The sequence below is a fragment of the Pseudochaenichthys georgianus genome, chromosome 11 (assembly GCF_902827115.2).
Source record: "Pseudochaenichthys georgianus chromosome 11, fPseGeo1.2, whole genome shotgun sequence".
Taxonomy (NCBI): Eukaryota; Metazoa; Chordata; class Actinopteri; order Perciformes; family Channichthyidae; genus Pseudochaenichthys; species Pseudochaenichthys georgianus.
Genome location: NC_047513.1, coordinates 7,131,340 through 7,152,971, shown reverse-complemented (window position 1 = coordinate 7,152,971; position 21,632 = coordinate 7,131,340). Strand labels below are relative to the sequence as shown.

Sequence of the window (21,632 nt, the reverse complement as noted above, 5' to 3'; positions counted from 1 at the left end):
CAAATGCAAATGAATGAAATGTCAATAACACAGTCAAAACTTCAATATCTCACATTTTGAGAACCTAAAACTACATCGTTTTTGAAATTTGCTTGAAAATAAACGTAAAAATCTTCATGTTACTGAATGTAATAAAACGCTGTGAGATGTTTGCAGATATTGATATTTAAATAATTTTTCTATGTATCCAAAATAAGTTGTACAGAACAGAAATGTGGATCGGCACAGAGTAAAACATTTGAGGCTTTTACCATTAAGATAAAATGGTTGCAGCTTGTAATGTTTCAGTTTTTATTCCCTTGATTTATTTGTTTCTTATATCATTTGTTTCCAAACCAGATCAGTCATTTCAGCCTGGTTAACCTTTCTCATCAAAACAGCATTGTACACACTGCTCCTGATTGGATGTGTTCTCGTTGATCACATAATTCTCATTCTAAGAACCCATTCCTCTGAAGTACATAAACACAGCACTCTCTGGCATTTCCTGAAAGTGTGGAACCAATAGGAAATCAGAATGTGGGCTTTCTGACGCTGCATGTACGCACACTTAAGCATTTACATTTATATGACTCATTTCTAACTAGCTCTTTGAATGAGTAGTATTGATATGTGTGCTCATGTGCCCTCAGTCTGGAGCTGACCCTGCAGAAGCGTGAAGAGGGCCCGATGTGGTCGGAGCTGGTGATGGGGGACAAGAGAGGGGAGTACGTGATGAGCGACGAGCAGGCTGCCCTCATCCACGAGAGGCTGACCTTCCTCACCTCTGAAGACATGGTAGGAAAACTCAAACCCCAAAAGCCATTAAGCCCCCATCCTTAAAAACACCCGCGTCCTGTGCATGAAGACAGCCAACACTTTGCAGAGTTACCACACCTTGTCCAAACTATCAGGAGATAAAGGTGCCCACCATTTAAAAAGTGATCACAAAACAGCATAAGATATTTTGAGTGCAAAGTTTAAGCTTGTCTTGAAGTTGTTTTGAAGAAAAATACCATCCTCTGGGGAGCAAGAATCAGCTATTTTATGGCATTCTGTTGATTATTTTTTGCTTTTGTTATAAAATAAGACAATTATTAAAAAAAATGAAAAGTTAAGTTGACTAGCCAATAACATTATGGTTTTCTTATTATATTTTTCGTTAGAATCTTTGAATCATGTTTTAGGAATCATCAGAAAATAATTTAATAGCAACTTTTACATTTTACAAGTCCATCTTTAAAAAAAAGAGAAGTTTATATTAAATGTTTCCTTTGACGTTTTGTGGAAAGAACAATATCATTTGATACAAATTGTATGAAAAATACCAATATCCTTCAGAAAACTGTCTCAATTATTAATTTATATTTATTGTATTATTGGCAGAGGTGGGAGTAAGTCCTACATGTGCAAGTCATGAGCAAGTCTCAAGTCTTGACCTACAAGTACAGTGTTTCCCCTAGGTTTACTGCTTTGGGGGGGGTGCTGCCTGGGGGGGGGGGCTCGTGGTATTGGGATATCTTTTGAAATCCTCTGGAGCAGAGAGGAGCTGTGGATTATTGTTATTGATTAATGCATCAGCGTTTCTTAGGGTCAAAAACACTAAACTCACAACTTCAAATGAAAGCGTTTGGTTTATTTAATAAAAGAGCTCATGTTCAATGTGAAAAATGACAGTAGATATAGATTAGTTGCAATTTGGTGCTATATATATATATATATATATATATATATATATATATATAAAAAAAAAAAAAAGAATAATAAAAACAAAAATATTTTTTTAAAACACATTTTAAACACCTTGAATTTAAGGGGAGCCCGGGGCTCCGTTGGCGGGGCACAGCGCCCCTCCAAGACAATGGTAGTGGAAACACTGCAGTATCAAGCAAGTGCCAAGTCACTGTGATGAGAGTCAAGCAAGTCAAGTCATTGCTCAGGTCAAGCAAGTCAAGTCATACAAAATTCTGATGAATAAGCCCAGTTTCCGCATTTAAATCAGTTAAAAGACAGTGGTTATGAAAATGGATTTAACCCACACTATGATCTTCATTACATACACAGTTAATCATTTGAAATCTAATTTAGACCGATGACAATCATATTAGATTCATATTAACCCTAGAACTGCAGACAATATAGCTAGGACTCAAAAAGGCAGAATTCCAGGTAAGAAAATCATATATGGCATTTGCAATTACTGTACTTTTCGGACTATAAAGCGCACCTGCATATAAGCCGCAGCAGCTAAATTGTCCGTCTGTCTTGCTCTCGTTCTGTCTCTCGGTTCCACTTTTACTTTGGCGCGCTACCTGTCTCACTTTTTTCCGGCCTCCATGTTTTCCTGCTGGAGCCCGCTGCTTAAAGGCGGCGGGCGCGGACCGGTCATAGAGCCCATAGAGTTAAAGGTGGTTAACTTTACCTGTACAATCCATAGATTTAGGAGGTTCCCTAGTGGCCGTTAGCTGTACAAAAAAAATGGGGGAAAAAGTCGCGGCTTATAGTCCGAAAAGTACGGTATACATATTTTATTTAAATGTATGTTAACACTAGAACCGCCAACAGCCTCAGCGCCTACATAGATATCATTTTAAAATCATTTAATTTGTTCCTCTTCATAATTTCCTTATAAACTAAGTAGGACGATTTAAAACTCACTTAATTGGGTTAATTTAGAAATTGCTTCAGTTTATCATCATAACAGATCAAAAAGTTCAGATTCATTTTACAATAAATCAAGGAATGATGCACTTCTACAAACAAAAACAACATCATTAAACAAACTACTAAAAGTAGATGAACTACATTATTCAACATTACAGTAACTTCTGATAATAACACAGGGGAAATAAACTAGGCATCTCTTTTCCCCTCTCTCTCTCTCTCTCTCTCTCTCTCTCTCTCTCTCTCTCTCTCTCTCTCTCTCTCTCTCCTGACAGCCCGTCAGTCAAAAATGATTCCCTTGGAGGTTCAAGTGTTCATTTACCGTTTTGTCTTCTCTTTGCAATGCTTAATCGATTTTAAACCAAGTCTTACGTAGCTTACACGTAACGTTAGCTTTCTAGCTAACACAACACATGCACGTACCTTTCTCTGTGGGGTTTGTTGTAGTGACAAATGAAGTATGTTGTGGTGGTCCTGTCACTGATCTTTATGCTGCAGACCCTGCATTCCGCTGTTCTCTTCTTATTACCGTCGTCGACAACATAATCCTTGAATCCAAACTTGACTATTGTTGGAGTAACGCTAGCTGCTGCCATGTTAACTGACACTCCTGCCTACTAGTGGGTTGCCAGGTCTGCGTGCATGGAGCTATAATCACCCAATCAAGTTTAGAAAAAACTAAACGTAATATCTCACTACAAAAACAAACGCAAATATTTAATTTTTAAAAAGTCAAGTACTTTCAAGTCATCAGTCTCAAGCTTAAGTCAAGTCTCAAGTCATGAATACCAAGTCAAAGTCAAGTCTTTTATCAATGTTAGTCAAGCAAGTCTCAAGTCCAAAAATATGTGACTCGAGTCGGACTCCAGTCAATATGAATGTTCTTCCTTGAAGACATGTTTTATTGGGAATGCTGACACAGCATTCTAACTACTTGTTCTTCTACGCACAAAATTCTTTATTATTATTCCGCCGGGTTTCTTTGCACCTCTTCTTCTCCCACATTCCACATCGCAGAAACTCCGTTCAAACGTCAAAACGTTCAGCTCGGTCGGGAATCGATCGCTATTACTTTTCACAGTCATACATTTCATAATTCCAGAGATACATCCCATAATTTATCACATTTTTAACATGGAAGTCAATGGAGAAACTCTTCAGACCTGAACAATCTTCATGCGACTTCAACTGCTAACTGTTCCTTCATACTTTCACTCAGAAACCTCATTCCAACTTTAAAATGTTACACATCTTTCTGACATTATTCGTACTGCACAACTTTTAAATCAGATTCATACTTTTTATTAAACATTGTTCAGACCTTGGTAAAGAGGCCTTCTTTAGATTGTAACATTAGTGTGTATTGCGCAGCTCGTTATTTGCCTTCATATTTTTTTAAAACCTGGCATAGCTCCCAAACCCTACACTCCTGGGACATCATTTTTCATGAAAAACGTAGGAAAACTAAATTAAGCAAAAAAATTAAACAAAATGCCTCTTGAGGGCATGAAGTGACAAAGACGTTCAACATGTCTCCATTAAGGCCCATTGTAAATTCAGCCTGATCTTTCCTCAGAGCACCAGCCGCACACCTTTTAGTTACCTTTAGTCTGCCAAAAAAGCCACATTATTGACCCGAAAGTACACAAAAAGCAGACTGAGACGCTCCTTAGGGTCCTGAGATGCTCCACGCGTTGACATTTCACCGATAGCTACTACGGTTCTTCAACAAAGCCGTTGGACCCCCCAGAGCGTTGCGTATGCCGTTCTATCCACCTTGGGACCCGTTGTCGTTTCCTCAGTCGTTTAGTGCCGTATTCGGTCGTCCTCGTGTGGCCGAACGGTCTATATGACACTAAACAGTAACACAAACGACCGTTTTCGTCCTCGTGTGGCCGCAGCCTCAGCCTATTCTTTTCTGTCTGATGGAGACTTCATACTGACTTCAACATGTTCCACATATTTTATACATTATTGGTGACGTATGGTTTTAGTCGAAAAGTTTGCAGTTCAAATATTCTGCTGCTTTTCCAAGCCTTTTTACTTTCTTTTCTTCTCTTATCACACATTCAAGCCCCCAGTGTTCATGTATCATTTCAATCTGAATTCTTCACTTTCTTCTTACACATTACATTTCAGCATAGCAGTTTAGCGTCAGCATAAAGCATTCCCTCTAGAAATGTCTTCAGGAATTGCATTCTCTAGTTTACATTGTTACTTCTTCAGCTGACTTGCTTGATTAAACACTTTTCTAAGAAACAAAATACTATAATTGTTTACAAACTAATAATTAATATCTTCAATTGTTATCTTATCTTTTGTCCGCTAATTAGTCAAAATGCAATTTGTTTCTTGAAAACTGATAAGAAATAATTAGGAAATTATTGATGGATTACACAACACTAATGTAAAGGATTACATGACACGATTGCATGATAAATAGGTCTAACTTTCATAATTTATTTTATTTATTTATTACAATATCAATACATATTGTGATACAGTACATTTTGTAATAATTTTGGAAATGGTTTGTAAATAAAATACATCTTGGTGTATGTTTCAAGGCATCTACTCTCATAGAGCACAGCCCCATTGATACATGTCTGGTTGAATCACTGAGGTGTTAAATCAATCAGCAGTAAGTGTTGTAAAAAGATGACTCATACATACACTTGAATGAAGCAAAACTTGGTTTTGTTTTTTCTCCGGAGGGTTTCTCATGACCTCACAAGCGTTTCTTTTTTAAGCCCTCTCTTCTAGCTTTCAGCATCTCCCCTTCCTCAAAGGCCCTCATCTTCATCCTCTTCCTCTTCAGCTGCTCTGAGCCCTCCCTGTCTGACATCTTGTTCACATCACCACACTCAGCCCACCACAGTCAGCCTCAGTCTCATGCTCAACAACATCCTCTCTGGCCCTTACCCTTCAAATGTATCATCTGGGTCCACTTGAGGCCCCTCAGAGCTAATCAAGCCTTGTACATGTTAATACATGCAAAGCAAGTGTAACCCCAGCCTCTGTTCTGTTTCCCTGTCCCTCCTTTTTCTTTACCCAGAATGGAAACCCTGACAAGGACAAGCCCCCGTGCAACTCCCAGGAGCTGGAGGACTGTGATGGCTTCCCAGAAGACGGCTCCAGTCTCACATACTTTGATGGAGAATCACTCAAGCCCTCTCAGGTGGTGAGTACCACCTCTGTACTTCACTAGTAAACACTTGGATGCTCCAATCCTTCAAGCCAGAGCCATCAAATGTAAAAAAGTGTTCACTCCTTTCTGTCTGCTCCTCCCATCCTTCCTTCCTCTCAAGTACCCTGCTGGCTACCTCATGCTCTCTGCCTAGAAGAGAACGTTTTTATCCAACCGCTCCCCTAGTGAGCAAGCCAGCTCACTACCTTGACCTTTAATAAGCCTATTGGCCAGAGAGTAAGGAAGTAAAAGCAAAGCCACTTAGGCTGTTGGAATATTCTATACTGCTATCCACTTCACCAACTTGCTGCATAATATCCTACGTATTAAACAGCTACTAACTAAATAAATGGATAATTTCAACAACACTGATTTAAAAAGGACCATTTGCTTCCGCTAAGAAAACATAGTTCTACTGCATGGAAACGGCTGGAATTGTGGCGACACTTAAAAAGACGGCAACACTGATCAAGGTTTTAATGTATCTTTCCAAGTCTGTTTCCATTGTTATTTTTCAATAACCAGTCTTAAACACTGCAAGAGCCCAAAGTGTGTTTTAAGAATCAAAAGGAAATGGTACTTCCTGTCTCCTCTCATTTCTCTGGATTTATCCTAATTCCTTCACTTGTTTTCCTGTTCTCTTTTTTTCTTTGCTGGGAACAGTCCAGCAATCGTGAATCCAAAGTTTCTTGCTCTCCACTAATATCAAAATGTAATCTTTTCAAACGTAATTTAATCATTAGCAACAGTCTACTATCAAATAAGAGCAGGCCGCTGAAAGTCTGAATTGACCAATCAGAATCAAGGTTTTAACTAGGTCGTATAATAATAAACTGTGAACTGAAAAGATAGACACGGGATGGTTAGCAACTTCACTGTTATGTTTTTCGCTTATTTTCATCCAGCAGCCTGTAAGTGATACATGTTCGGAGGGGTTTTTTGTCATTGAGAGCAAAAAAAGTTCAACTTTGGGTAAAACTGCGCTCAGCCCTGTCATTTTTTTCTCCTCCGTCCAACCACAGTGGAGGTGGGGCGGGACTCATTCCACAAAGACATGTACAAGTGTCCAACAAGCGCATGTCAGGCTATAAAGCCAATCGTTCGTGTTATAATTACGTCCACTTTATTTCCTTTTGAGCTCCTCGTGACCCAAATAGTAAGAAGCTGATCCATCATAAGTTATGATGGATCAGCTTCTTACTATTTGGGTCATGTTGGTTATGATTCATAACCAACATTTATTTGTATAAATCTGTTAATGAATGTTAGGAGTACGTGTTCGTTGAGGGATGTCGATTAGTCCGAGACTCTGTACTATAATTGAAAAGTCCAATCAATGGCCATATTGATTTAAAGCATCAAAGCATTGCAAGGTTTGCCTGTTTCTTGCCTTTCCTCCTTTCGTGTTGTTCAGGTCTCATATGGGCTCATTGACCTTCATCAGATAGCATCATTCCATCTGACAGAAAGTGCTCCGCATCAAGCATCAAAGGAGGTCTTCATTTGTTATCAATTTGTTAATGTATATATTTTCCTGCTTGACTCTGATCAAAGACTGTTCCGGGCTGTCCATTAGCCTCTGAAGCAAAAGGTCACAGTGGATTTATAATAAACTCCACTACCAGCATGAATAATGGATTTGTGTCCACGTACATCACCCATGACTACAAACAGTCATTATTATCTTTATGTTGTCAGCCATGCTCGCACAGCTGTGTATCTGTAATTAGGAACAGCAGTGCTATGAGCTCACTATAATACAAAGGACAACAATGACAATGCTTGTTGATGTTTGGCAGTGACGGTTACCATGTTCACCACTGTACCTCTGTATGTTAGCATGGTAGCATTTTGTAGTTATCCATAAATACACAGTGCAGCTGAGGATGATGGTTGATGGTTTTCTGGTGTTGAAGATAAGATGAATGATTCCCAGGGGAAAGATATCCTCATGTGTACCCAAATGAGATTATCTCTATGTATTTGTTGTTACCATTCACGTCTATAGCCCACAATCCCCTGTGACAATGGCTGTTCATATGATCCGAGCGATCTTTTAGCAAGCTGCTCATCCTGCAGCAATTACAAGATATGATGCACCGCACACTAACTGAGAATACAAAAAGGTACGGCTCGACTTGGTCTGTTATTACAAAAGCTCATTATAATCACAAAGGCAGCCTCATGGTCGCATTTAATAAAAAATCAAGACATAAAAGAAAGTAGGGTACACCATTTTGACACCATGGAAATCAATTAGTGCTGCACGATGTGTTGAAAAACTGATATTGAGATTATTGTGGACAATATTGCGATTACTTTTCCCTTTAAGCTGTTTCTTTATTTGTCCGAATTTTCGCAGCCGCTGTGCATTCGTCGTACTTTTCTCTTGTTGTGTCGCCGCGTGATCCAGCGACTTTTGTTATGCATATTTTACAGAGAACCTCTTTTAGCTCAATGTAGTTGAATTTAAGGCAGAGGTCCCTTTTTCTTTGGCCACCTTTCTAGGGTCTTCCTGCTCGTTAACGTTAGCATCCATTTGCACTGTTCTCTGGCTCTGATCTGCGCAGCGGACAGTCATCTGAGCAGCATTTTATTTAGCAGCTGTATTCCCTTAATCGTCCCACAGAGGGGACATTTACAATCTGCATTTGACCCATCCTGTGTTAGGAGCAGTGGGCTGCCACTATGTACGGCGCCCGGGGAGCCGTGTGGGGAACGGTGCCTTGCTCAGGGACACCTCGGTAGCACTTGGTCTTTCGGGGACTTGAAACGGGGACTTGAAACGGTGACCTTCCGATTCCGAAGCCAAGTCCCTATGGACTTCGCCACCACCACCAAATGATCAGTGAATATGTTGTCACATTCACAAACAACGTTTTATTTCTTTAAATTGCAACCTTTGCTATCAGAAGAGTTATTTTAACGACTTGCCACCATGCTTAGTTTTCCAAGTCCGGCAGTATAACACTTAGGATGAGCCACCCTCACGGAAAAGCACCAGGACAACGACGTGGAAGATGTGACGCATCTGTATATCGCGTTTGCAATTAGATGAATCGTGCAGCCCTGAGGGAGACATTGTACTCGGTGTGGACTGAAGCGCATTGCCTGGTAGCACAGTTAAAACACACAGAACTTGCGATGAAAACACAATATGTTTATTGTATATATTTTTGTGGTTTTCAGAAACTGGAAAGCTGCACAGCGAAAACTCAGCCTTGTGTTCTTTGTTGTTTTCCAATGTATCTAAAGCGTTGGGAGGCTCACACACACCGCAAGGAGGATGGCAGCCGGTCTACCTTCCATCCATAATGTATCAGGAGGAGAAGAAACATCCTTTTCTTGTCATTATTGGTCCCAAGGTTGAAAACACAGGTCACGTGTTGCTTTCTTTCTTGGGGACAAGGTGATCTGTGTTAGTTGGAGAAAACAGGCTTACAAATGAAAAGGAAAATGTGGATTTATGAAATGTCTTTAGACTAAAAATTCACGTGTATTTCTGCAAATAAAGTTATATGTAAGCTTTCAAACTTAGTGCAAAAGTATTTCCAAATGTCCAACCTTTATTTTTACAGAAGTATACAACATATTAAGCATAAGCGAATATTTGTCTTTTCCAAAACAGATATGTGGCAGTTTTAATAAGCCCTATTCATTCTCCTCTTTCAGTTCCTCTGTTTCATTTCCCCAAAATAATTTATGGTTAAGAATTCCCCATCACCGAATCTCTCAAAACAGCCATAAATACAGCCTTTCACCTTGTAATGAAAGACTCATGAGTGTTGAATATAAGCTGCAGTGTTTCTGCCGTGACGAAGGGCTTCATGTGAATGCAAGGCCTTTAATGTTTCTCCCTCCATTCACTCTGCAAATAGTGCAGGTCAGCTGCAGCACTTCTACCAGGGGATTGTAATGGTACCTGTGCCATCAGCTTTTTGAAGGACAGTGGTCTGTTTGTTCCATACATGTGTATGTGTTTGCCTGGGTCTATCCAGGGATTCTTACCTTTCTATTCTCCCCCTCCCACCCTCATTGTATCCGCCTTAATGCTTCAGTCGCTCGCCTGCCCACTAGGACATGGGCTGACCTATTTTTATAAAACCTTTCAGCTCGAAATTGTGGCACCTCTTAGTAATTTTCGCACCTTTTGTCGATGGGCTTATCTTTGGTTTCCGATCCCGGTTGAAAATAATATTTTTTATATGAGTTTCCGAGAGGGAGGCTGAGTCATATCCACTGGCCATAGATGTAATATCTTTTTACAATGGAGTAATATGAACATCTCTTCACAGTATTTACTGAAGGTTTGGCTATCTTTAAAAAAGATTAAAAAAACGTAGGACATTTTCAGTGTCCTATGATTACTGATAACACCATCGTAAAACTAAGTCATATTATATAAAAGAGATATTATATAAGATAAGATAAGATGGACTTTTATTAATCCCTCGTGGGGAAATTGTTTCTCTGCATTTGACCCATCCTAGTGTTAGGAGCAGTGCTGCCATTTTGAACGGCGCCCGGGGAGCAGTGCGGGGAACGGTGCCTTGCTCAAGGACACCTCGGTAGCACTTGGTCTTGCCATATGTTTGAATCCTTACATTCACAGATATTAGTTTAAAGTGATGTGTTCATCCTTTAAATATATTACACACTAGCCGCATTGATCTACTGTTGTAATATAAATGTCATTTGGTCCACCACTTTGATCCAGAATATTAACAACTATTAATAAAAAAAACATGTGTCCAGTCTGTGATGCAATAAAATCATTTCCGTGAGAAAGATCGGCATCTCTTAACACAGTGAATGTGTGTTGTCGTGTTAAAAAAAAGACATTCTAGGTTTGAAATGAGGGAAAATGAAAATAATAAAATGCCATTTATGATCACATGCAAGGTCAACATGTCTTTATGGTCAAACGGAACTGAGAGTTTCACGTCTCTGACTAAAGGAAGGTCAAATAACCCATCATGTCTCTCCTTGTTGTAAAAGCAAGTGAACAGCAGCAGCCTTACAGGAGCGTGACGGAAGTGATTATGAGGATGACAGGTAGTTGGCATTTCAGCTGTTATTACAGCCGACTGGCGTTTGTGTACAGATGCATTTGCTTTGGCTGCGTAATTCCATCCCCTCACTTTCTGTCCCTTACCTTCAAAGCCTATAAAACCTTTGATAAAAACCAAAGGGTATTGGCTAAAAGCTTTTTTTTTTTAAACTGGGAACAGGTCATTTCTTCCAGGGAACAGGTATTGGCCTAGCCGGAGTCCAACTGTAGGATTTCCTATTATGTACAGCAAGTACATTCATGCAACAAGACAATATAAAGTATCTTAAACCAAAACATTTCAACACAAGATTTCCACCACGTTAAAAATGACATTATGGATTTGCTTCAGCGAAGAGAACAAATGGGTCCATTGCACCGCGTACCAACGGCTGGAACTGCCAAGTCTGTTCATATTTTCTTTTCCATTAGCAGTCTTTAAACACTGCCACAGCCCGTACTGTGTTCCTGTTTCGTTGACTTCCTTTCTGCTGATTTCTCTAACGCTCTCCAATATATATCAAAATGAATATTCTAAAGGGATTCCACTGTGTTTTGTGACGGATGAAACTGAGTTATTGTAAACGGCCAACGTTACATTTAATGGACTTCTCTCTGTTGATTGATGTGAACGCACATTGATCCACCTTAGCAACGGTTAGTTCTCCTTAGCAGCGGTTAGTTCTCCTTAGCAGCGGTCTGTCACAACCTCTAGGTTGTTCAAATCAGAATGGAGTATTCAGTTGTGTAATGACCAGACAAAAAGCAGCCAAATGACAACACATATAAACACCATTCTGTTTCTGTTACATGGATGCATTAAAGGAATGAAATGATCTCAAAATGATTATTTGTATATCAATTACTCACCCTGTGTTACCTCAAACTCTTTCGCCGCATGAACAGAGAAAAGTCTTGATGAATTGAAGGAAATCTGTACAACGTGTTACAACAGCGAAACTGCATACATGAAAAACATCCTTTTACAAGCAGTCCAAGTCTCATGTATCTGGTTGGACACTGTACAACCAGATACATGAGACTTGGAATAGAGAAATTAGCATACTGTACAATGTACAGTATGCTAATTTCTCTATTTTTGTTCAAATCGTACTTTGAAAACCGCTCCTCCACTACCATTTCACGCTTTATATGGTGCACTCGGTTTCCGGGCAAATTGTTCTTCTCCGCAAGCTTGAGCTAAAAGAGGCACGGAACAAAAACACTGTTTTCCTAATGAATCAAGGTACGACCAGGTGAATAATTGATCTGTTCATTTGATTCATTTCTTTACAAATATTGAACCATGAGAGCGTTTCCGCTGTGTCCGGGTCATCCACAGGCTTTAATAGAAAGCTCAGTTCTTAGAGAACAGAGCTTTCTATTAAAGCTGAGCTTACCTTTCGTGTGTGTTTTTGTTGTTTGTGTCTTTCTATAATGGAATACCATATCTCTGTTCAGCAGGTAACACAGGACTTAGCAGGAATTTAGATTCTGGATTAAAGAGGTGATTCCCATGCTTTGTTTTGCTGCCTGCACTGAAATCCTCCTCATTCAAAGGAGGCTTTGTGAAGCAATTAAATAGAAAAGGAAATTTATTTTATATTTGTCTTGTTACTGTTGCTCGGATGAACTTTTGATAGAGGTTTTGTTTCTTCAGTTTGTAGGGCAGGACCTGAACCCTCGGTTGTGCACAGAAAGCAGGTCAGACACTGCGGAAAAGAATCTGATAAAAGCCTCATGATAGATTTTCCCTTTTAAGAATGTGACCAATAATAAGCAACAGAATATCAGAGGGAATGGTTTCATGTTCAAAAACTCAGACCAGGCATAGGTAGCGGAATATATTTAAGTCATTCAAAAGCCATACTTAATCGCTGACATTGAAATATCAAAATAATTGTACCTTTAAGATGTGACGGAAATTGAGTTTTATTGTTGTGTCCCAGGGGTCTTCAACGTTTTTCAGGCCAGGGACCCCCAAACTGATGGAGAGCTGGAGCAGGGACCCCCCTACTATATGTATGGCATACAATTGTGTTTTATATTAAACGGGGCCTAGTGCCGTGTATAAACATAGCTACTCTGTTATTGTACATTCAATACAAAGCTAGTCAAATAATACACAGGTTAATATATTCATGTTTTTATTTTAAACATGTGCAAGGTGGCCGTGCCACTGCCATTTATAAACATACATCTTGCACGGAACACAGAGCTATTCAAATAATTCACAGATTGTAACTTTAAACACACATGTAGAAGGGACAGTGGATCCTCAAACCATCTGTGGATGGCACACGTACTCCCACATTGGTGAGATGTCTGACCCTGAAGAGTAGCACCCAGCTTATCTAACCTTGGACGGATGGAGGTTGTCAGGCAGAGGGTCATATCAGCCTCAGGCTGCAGCCTTGACCTGTATTTGTTTTTCAAGTAAGTGAGTGAGGAAAATCCACTTTCGCAAAGATAGGTTGTTGCAAAGGGCAAAAGGCTCATCATAGCTTTTCCTGCCAATTGCGGAAAGTCTTTCTGGCAAGAGATCCAGAACTGGGTGAGTGGTTTTGTGCCATATATGTGTCTGAACGTACCGTCCGTGGATAGTTTGATTAGCTGATCCTCCTCTGTCACTGTCAGGCGTGTGCCGTCTGCTGCGTTGTCTGTGAATGGAAACGGTATCCATGTCTTGTCCCTGCGCCAGGAGTCAGCCTCAGAAAAGTAGTGCCCAAATTGTCCCTCGAGCGCCTCCAAATGCGCAAGAATTGCGCGAATCTCCCAGCTCATCCACTGATGGAAACATGGAAAATATTTCCTCCCCGATGCGCTCCCTCCATCTTTTGATTTTTTTTAGAAAGCCTTCCATTTTGTCATACAGATGAATGGCATGTGTATTGGGGCCTTGCATCGAACTGTTCAGTTTGTTCAGCTCAGCGAAAACATCAGCAAGATAGGCAAGTCTGGTGACCCAAACATTGTTACTGAAAAGTGCAGTAAAAAGTAAAGTAAAAACTCCAGAATAGACTTGCGCAATTCCAACACACGTGACAACACTGTTCCACGTGAAAGCCATCGAACCTCGGAATGGTACAGTAGCGCAGTGCGTTCTTCTCCCTCAGCAGCACAGAGATGAGAGAAGAGACGCGTTTGCAATGCGTATAGATTGACTACTTTCACTACCGAGTCCATGACATCTGCCAATTCAGCGCTCATATCTTTGGCAACAAGTGACTCCCTGTGTAGCATGCAGTGCGTCCAAATCACTTGCGGAGACACATCCCTTACAAGCGCGATTAGTCCACTTTTTAAACCAGCCATGGCTCTTGCCCCGTCAGTGCACAGCACAATACATTTTGTCCACGGAATGTCATTTTCTCTGAAAAAAATATCAATCACTTTGAAGATTTCAGAGCAAGTTGTGCGTTGAGGGAGGTACTTACAAAACAAAAGTTCCTCCTGCATTTCCTTATCATCGACAAAGCGCACAAATACCAGAAGCTGGGCGTCCTTAGACACATCTGTTGACTCGTCTAATTGTATCTGCCAACCTCAGCTTCTCTCTCTCTATCTCACATCAGATGCCATCTCGTCTATACGGCGAGCTATGGTTGTGTCCGACACTGGAATGGTTTTCAGTTTGTTAATGTCAATATCATTCCCATACATTGCTTTACACATATCGGTTGCTGAAGGCAATATTAAATCCTCTGCAAGTGTGTATGGCTGTTTCTTCTGGGCAATCCGAAGAGCAATTTGATAAGAGCATTTCAAAGCTAGCTCACCAACTTTGGCTGATTTTCTGATCAATATCTGTTGACCTGTGACGCTGCAGCTTTGATGGCTTCATAGATTCATTTGAAAGAACAGTAGAGAAAGTGACACACATTGGAAATGCAATGCCATCTGTCTCCTTAAAGGTAAAACCAAACTTCAGATAATTATCTGCATATTTTCGGGTCTTCTCTCGTTTGCACTCACCCTTATTAGCTGCTACATCAGCAGCAGGTTCCGCCTCGCCACTTGCATGTTCACTGGTGGTTTCTGAGGTGGATGGTATCTCTCTTGTGCTTGTGGATTTTTTTGGTCGAGTTACAAAACGATCCAAAGGTATGGTCTTCTCAATAATATCGCAGCGTGCATCCTTGTGTCTGGGTCCTTAGTAAACTGGGGACTGAATAGGCTGTTGGCCAATCACGGGGAACCTGACAGAGCCAGCGTGTGTCATGCGGCCTCGTGATTGGCACAGCAGCGATAGGGGCGGGTCCTCCCCTTTGTGTACAGGAGGCCGGGGTAGTCTCCTGCTGTGAGTGAACCGGTGCCTAGCTTGAGATAGCTACTGTGTGTAGCTGAATGCGTGCATTGCTGACTGAAAGATAACGTCTTCTGCCTCCATTTCTCCGTTTGCTACAATATGTTGGATTCATGTTAATGTGCATTTAAAGACATTTAAATTTGTGGGGGGAAAAAATGTGAAAAAAAAGAAAATTTAAGAAATATAAAAAATGGTCCAATCAACCAAAGATTTTGCGACCCCCTTGTTGAAGACCTCTGCTCTAATGTAATTCCTAAGACACTTAGCAGACTTACAGCTACCAAATATATATATCAAACAACAACAATAGAGGATACATCCACTTCCAGCATCTATGAATACGTGCTGAAATGTACGTCATAGCTGTAAGATTGAAATGAATATAATGAAGATATAGATTTTCAGAAAGTATGAAAGGTTTTCCATAAAAGTGTATGTTTGTGTCAAGTCATTAAGCCAGATTGTTTTTATTTATTTCAAATTCAAGACTTCTTTTTGGATAAAAACTATATTTAGTATTAAATGTTTTAAAGGGACTTGCAAAGTAAGAATATTGGTGGTAGTTGTATGTTTCAGGCTACTTTGTGTAAAATGTTCCCCGATCATTGCGTCTTTTAATGTATGAGACTTTTGTATGAATTTGGTAAAGAAAAGTGTACGTGTTGCTTTCAGACATCTATTTACAGGGTCTCAGTGAAGGATCCGTGGGTAGTGGGCCACCAACAGATGGCAACACTTTGAGAAGATTTTCATTCCTTTCTGTATTTCCAATGTTATCTTGAAAATATGAAAATAGTGTTAGCTGTAGGATTTTTAAGAGTTACTGACAAAATATATATTAACGTTCAAATAAGAAACATGCGGTCGGTAAAGGTTTCGTGTTAGGTGCAACACAATATGACACGGACCACATGGTGCAAGCTAGAACTAGATGAACTGATGACTTGCCCCAAGATCCCCTCTCATTTACACTGGTTTTGTATAGAAATAACTTTTAACCACGCCTTGAACTGATGACTACTTTCAGTATTGATAAATCAACCATTTATTTGTTCAATTTGCAAGTAGTCTCCTCCAGTGGCCGTGGCGTTTCCTAACAGTGGCCTTTTCCCCCTGACCAGCAGTCCAAAACACAAAGTTAGGCTTTGGGTTGACCAATGAATTAAGGGTTAACGGACAACCTCCTTTAGTTTCTTTTTTTAAAGAAACATGAAAGCTGTTTCGAGGTCTGCTGATTTTTCATCTGTATTTTATTAATGCTCTTATGAGCACAAATGCAGTTCAATGTTATGGTGTGGTGCCAGAAATGGATAGGTTTCAAAAGTACGGTCTTCTAATCCTGGCACAACACAAAGGAGAATGATAATACTCCCTATGGCAGCTGTGTGCCATGATGGCTGCCATTGTTAAGGCAGCTGATATAAGAGAAGAATCTCTAATCATTGAACTCATTGCGATCCTGCACACTCTCTGCCCTCCACAGCAGAAGCAATCTTCTGATTTAAATCAACATGTTTTGTTTGTTTTCTAGTTATGGTTATGCTGTTTCATTGTACACAAATCATGACCCGTGCAGTCGCCATTGTCAGGCAACTCTCACACCCTCCGGTAACGCGTGAGTGAGCGTCTGCTGCATGCTGCAAGTCAAAACACAAGTGGCAGGAAAATGAGTTTTCGAGTGGAGGCGTGATGGCTTGTCATTGGGAGACATCGTCAACCACCAACATATGAGCTGGTTTATGTTGAGTTTTCAATGCCTGTCGAGTGTGTGTTGAGATGGGGAGGACAGCCTGGCAGTCAGACCCGCAGCCTGTGGGTTCACTCAGTGAGGGGTCTGTGTGAACAGTCAAATGTGGAGGAGCTATTATGAGAGCAACGGTCATTGTCTCTCCAAAGCAAATGGAGTCAAACTGGAACCGCACACATGCAATCATGTCAAGCACTTGAGAGAAGTGTATGTGGGATCAATACACGGATTATCATCGTATCTCGTTCTGTTCAGTGCCGCTTTACACCCACAATGGCCACGAACAGTAACTGTAACTCCTTCTGCTCCTTCTTTAAAAAACATATAAAAGTATACAACACATGAAATGCATGTGTGTATGTTTCAATGGGTGTGTGTATGTTTTACAAATGACTATGCCTCTAAAGCTGTTATAGGCCGCAAACAGCCAACACATGTATATGCACGTCGCACAATCTGACCTACACAAATAAACATTACATTTGCTTGAAATACGCCAAACCATAATAAGTGCGGGTGCATTGGTTTTAAATGGGCTAAATCCTTAAGGTGGTTTATTTGTATTTGACCCAAACATTTTTAAACAGGAAAAAACTTTTTAAAGAAAATATACATAGTAGATATATATTTGTCTGTAGCAAGAGGACATATTATGCAAAATGTCAGGTTTAATATTTGTCTTTGATCCCTCTACTGTGACATGTCTTCATGCTTTAATGTAATCCTGGTTTCTTCTCCTTCATTTCCATTGAACACTTGAGAGCTTCACTGTGCTGCATTCCTCTGACGTCTCAGCTGTCAGAAATGCCAATTATATATGAAGTGTGAAACGATACACTGCAGAATAGTTTCACCTCTATTAATGGAACACTTTCAGTAAGTTGTGAAATAGTAACGCAGCAGGTACATTCACTAATTTGCTGTGGGGACATTCTCTCCCCCTCTCCACAGGTGAACCTGGGCAGCCATCAGTACCTGTTCACCGTGGACGTGAACCCCTCTGAGATGCCTTGCCTCTGCCTCAGGCACGATGTGGACGCTCTGCTGTGGCAGCCTCGACCCCAACAGCCCGGCAACATGTGGGAGCACATCGCCACGTTCAACGCCTTAGGTAAGATCAGAAGCCAACATCACGCCTTCTGGTGGTTCTATTTAGGGGTCCATATGTTGTATTTGCAATAGTGTTTTCTAAAAACACAGAGTATGTTAAATATGTTGGAAATGTGGGGATATTACAGGTCAGAACATGTTTACTGCTAGTATAGGTTTAGATGTCAAAGCGCTGAGTGAGCTGCGAGCCATTTATGTTTAATGCTGACATTCTAATCCTTTTGAATCGTTTTTATTTATCGTAACAGATGCACTTCGCTCAGAATGTAAAGTCATGTTTTGGAATAAAGGATAAGAAAACCACACCAAAGAAACAAAAAACTCAAATGCAATAAGAAAATACAAATGAATACAACATGCAAATGAAAAAGGAATACCGACATTAATAGTAACCTACTTTTATATATATTATGCTTAATGCGTTTCTCACTTCATTTAATATTTGCTAAAATATGTTTTTAATGCTACAGTGTTTATATCTGTATTTGCATCCATTTGATGCCATCTTCTAGAGTCTGACCATTAAAATGTATTTTAAATATTTGGTGAAACGGTCAAAAGCTATAGTTCACACGAGGAATACATTTAAAGAAACTGTTATGGCTGAACACATTACTCTGCAGTGCCCCTAGTGGTCAAATGGTCCACACGGTCCCTTTAAGACGTGAGTTAGTCAATGTGTGTAGGTGAAGATGTAAGAAGCATTTTCAGGGAAGGCCTTCATTGATTGACTTGTTGATGAATCATGACACTTTGATTTGAATGACCCATCTATGTAGCTTGTGTCACTGCTTGTAGCCTAAAGCGGACGCATGAATTGAATCTATGACAGATCCGCTCTGCATATAAACCCTTGTTTGTTTTCAATCAAACTTATAATAATAATAATACATTTTATTTATTAAGGTAAGGCTCTCAAGGTTGCTGCATTATGACATGCTGAGTTTCTTTCTGTTCTCCTTGCACTGGAGTAGGTGTCTAATAATAAGCCTGGGTTTTGTGACGTGGGAGTTACACAACGCAACGATTGGTTTGGTATTGATTCTGCAGGTTGAAGCTCTACTAGGCAACATTGTTTCTTAAAACTAATGTCATTAGAGTAAATGCCAATGTTGAGCAGCAGTAGAGAGTGATTGAAACACCCTGGTGTCAGGTGGGGATTCTAGACAAACAGGAAGTAGCTAATCTGATAAGAGTGAAAGATAATTAGTTTTTCAGCAGAGATGGGGAGCACCGTCTAAAAACAAAGCTCAGTTCATCGGGTTCATCAATCTCCACGTCTTTTGTCCTCTCTTGTTTTTGTGGTATGAGATACGACCTTCTGTTTAACAAAACATGAACTTGCTAGGTCACCGTTGAAGGTTTGAATGGGATTTGTAGGGCCTTGAATAAAGTAGCAATTCTTGTTTGATTATCTAGAGCCCAAGGTAACGTCTTCTTCAAATGACTAGCTTTTTCCTTTTCATTCTTAGGTGTTTAAATGTCGCCACTCAGCCTTATGTAATATATATTTTTCAGCAATATTTTTTGACAATGCTGGGGAATAATTATAGTCGAGGACTTCACAAGTGTTGTAAGCTCTGAGTGAGACAGTTCAATCTAAACTAAAAGGCCATTTGTGTTTGATAGATGAATTATATGTTGGAACAATGCTTTTTGGCAATATATCTTATACTGTTGGAAAGCCTGTCTTCTGACCTTTCCAATGGTACCACATTGGTGAGGAACAAGCATGTGTGGGATGAGCAGCAGAGCTGAGTGTGTGGGGTGCGCCCATGAAAGATGTGACAGATCTCCTCTGCCAATACTTACTTGGTTATGGCCTTGGGAGAAATACATTCGATTTGACTAAGTGACAAGCCACAGTACACACATGCAGGATCAACGTTATGCTTTTTGTTATCTTCCGGTTTAGTTTTTTCTTATAGTCAGGCAAGTATGGTAGATTTGTTTCTCCATATGATTAAGCGAGTACATTACAAGAATACTCAATCATTGAAAAACATATGCATAACTCTCACTGAACCCAACTGCTCATGTCACCGCATAATTACTCTGAGTCCTGAACCCGGAGTAGCTTAGCATTTATCACTTTCAGGTGCCCTCGCCCGGAAGCCAATGTTTTATTTGAATGAGATTTTGGTTAGATGCCTGAAATAAGGTGGGTGGTTTCGAACAATCTACGATGCATCACCCTGTTGCAATAGCTAACAATGAATTAGCTATAATTACGAGTCAATAGCTAACACACGCCTTTAGTGTCGTGGTGGTACAAGCTATTCACTTCTGACGATTGCATTTACGCTTGAACTTGAAAAAATGGTTTTAATATGTTGATATTGTCGTACTGAACAAATCGTGTAAGTATAATGAACGTGTGTATTCTATATATGATCGTTAATCCAATGGAGATATCCCATTGATTTTTTTTTTAAAGAAGACCTTGTGTTGCTAACTTCCCGGTGAGCCTAAAAAAAAAATACATCACCCCTGCACCACTCCAATGTGAAGGTGTTATTCAGTCACAGATCTGCTTATCTGTCACCATTGTGTTTCCACAGGCTACGTCCAGGCCTCCAAACGGGATAAAAAGTTTGCCACCTGCCCTCCTAACTTCTCCTACGCTTCACTGTGCGAGTGTCTCCGCCGAGCATTCATCTACAGACAGCCGTCGCCGGTGGAAACCGTCCTCTTTAACAGGAAGCAGGGCCGGCAAGTAGGACAGGTTGCCAAGCAACAGGTGGCCAGCCTGGACTCCGATAAGCCAATCCTGGGCTTCAGAGCAACCAATGAGAGACTTTACATCCTGACCTCCAGTAACCTGTTTATACTAAAGGTCAATAATAATTAGATTTGGGACTCTTAGTTTTAGATCTTCATCTCACCTCCCCCTCGGAGCGTGATCATTCCAAACTTAAGATGTTTTATCTGAACTTCCTTATGTGTTAGTGTGTACTCTCTGTTCTCAATGTTGGGTTACTCATGTTTCAACTCCCACTAGTCTTCTGTGCTGCGAAATGTCTTTAAGATCAAGCTGCCATGTCATGTTTACTAGAGCTGATTGTTTCCAGGGTAATCATTAAGTATGTAAATGCTTAAATCATCACATCAATTTGAATGCTTTATTACGCTTTTGTCAAATGTCATACACGTGCTAACTTTGAATGCTCTCTGCATTATGACATACATCTGTAATGCCATGAATTCCGGTTCATAAATATAAATGTGTGCATCAGTCTTAATGACAGTTGTTTTGTGAAGGCTTGCAGTGTTGCTCCAAGGTATGGTCGTAGTCCTTAGTCAGATGGTCCGTGGGGGGTGCACACTGAGGAAATGCCTCTGCTTGGCTCATTGTGCAGCCTTTACGTGGAAGGATGAAAGAACATTGATTTCCATACATTCCATGAACATGTTTCACTCATCTCACCGGCTCCTGCTGCGTTAGCCTCAATCTTGGACGGATCATATCTGAAGCCTCACATCTCAGGAGGTCTAAAAATGCAATCATGGCTTTTTACGAGTTGAAGGTTGAAATGGAAATCATACATGCTCCGAGTATGTTTATAAATGCATCTGATGCATTGCT

At 40.2% G+C, this 21,632-nt stretch overlaps 1 protein-coding gene across 1 annotated transcript in view; it reads left to right on the top strand.

The window, feature by feature from the left end:
- The window catches only part of nudcd1 (NudC domain containing 1), a 58,647-nt gene extending 37,359 nt beyond the window's left edge, over positions 1 to 21,288 (top strand). The window contains exons 7-10 of the mRNA XM_034094457.2: positions 633 to 777; positions 5,699 to 5,824; positions 17,888 to 18,047; positions 20,608 to 21,288. Coding sequence (XP_033950348.1) covers positions 633 to 777; positions 5,699 to 5,824; positions 17,888 to 18,047; positions 20,608 to 20,897 — 721 coding nt within the window. The 3' untranslated portion in view covers positions 20,898 to 21,288. The remainder of the gene's footprint in view (positions 1 to 632; positions 778 to 5,698; positions 5,825 to 17,887; positions 18,048 to 20,607) is intronic.
- Positions 21,289 to 21,632: the final 344 nt, after the last annotated feature.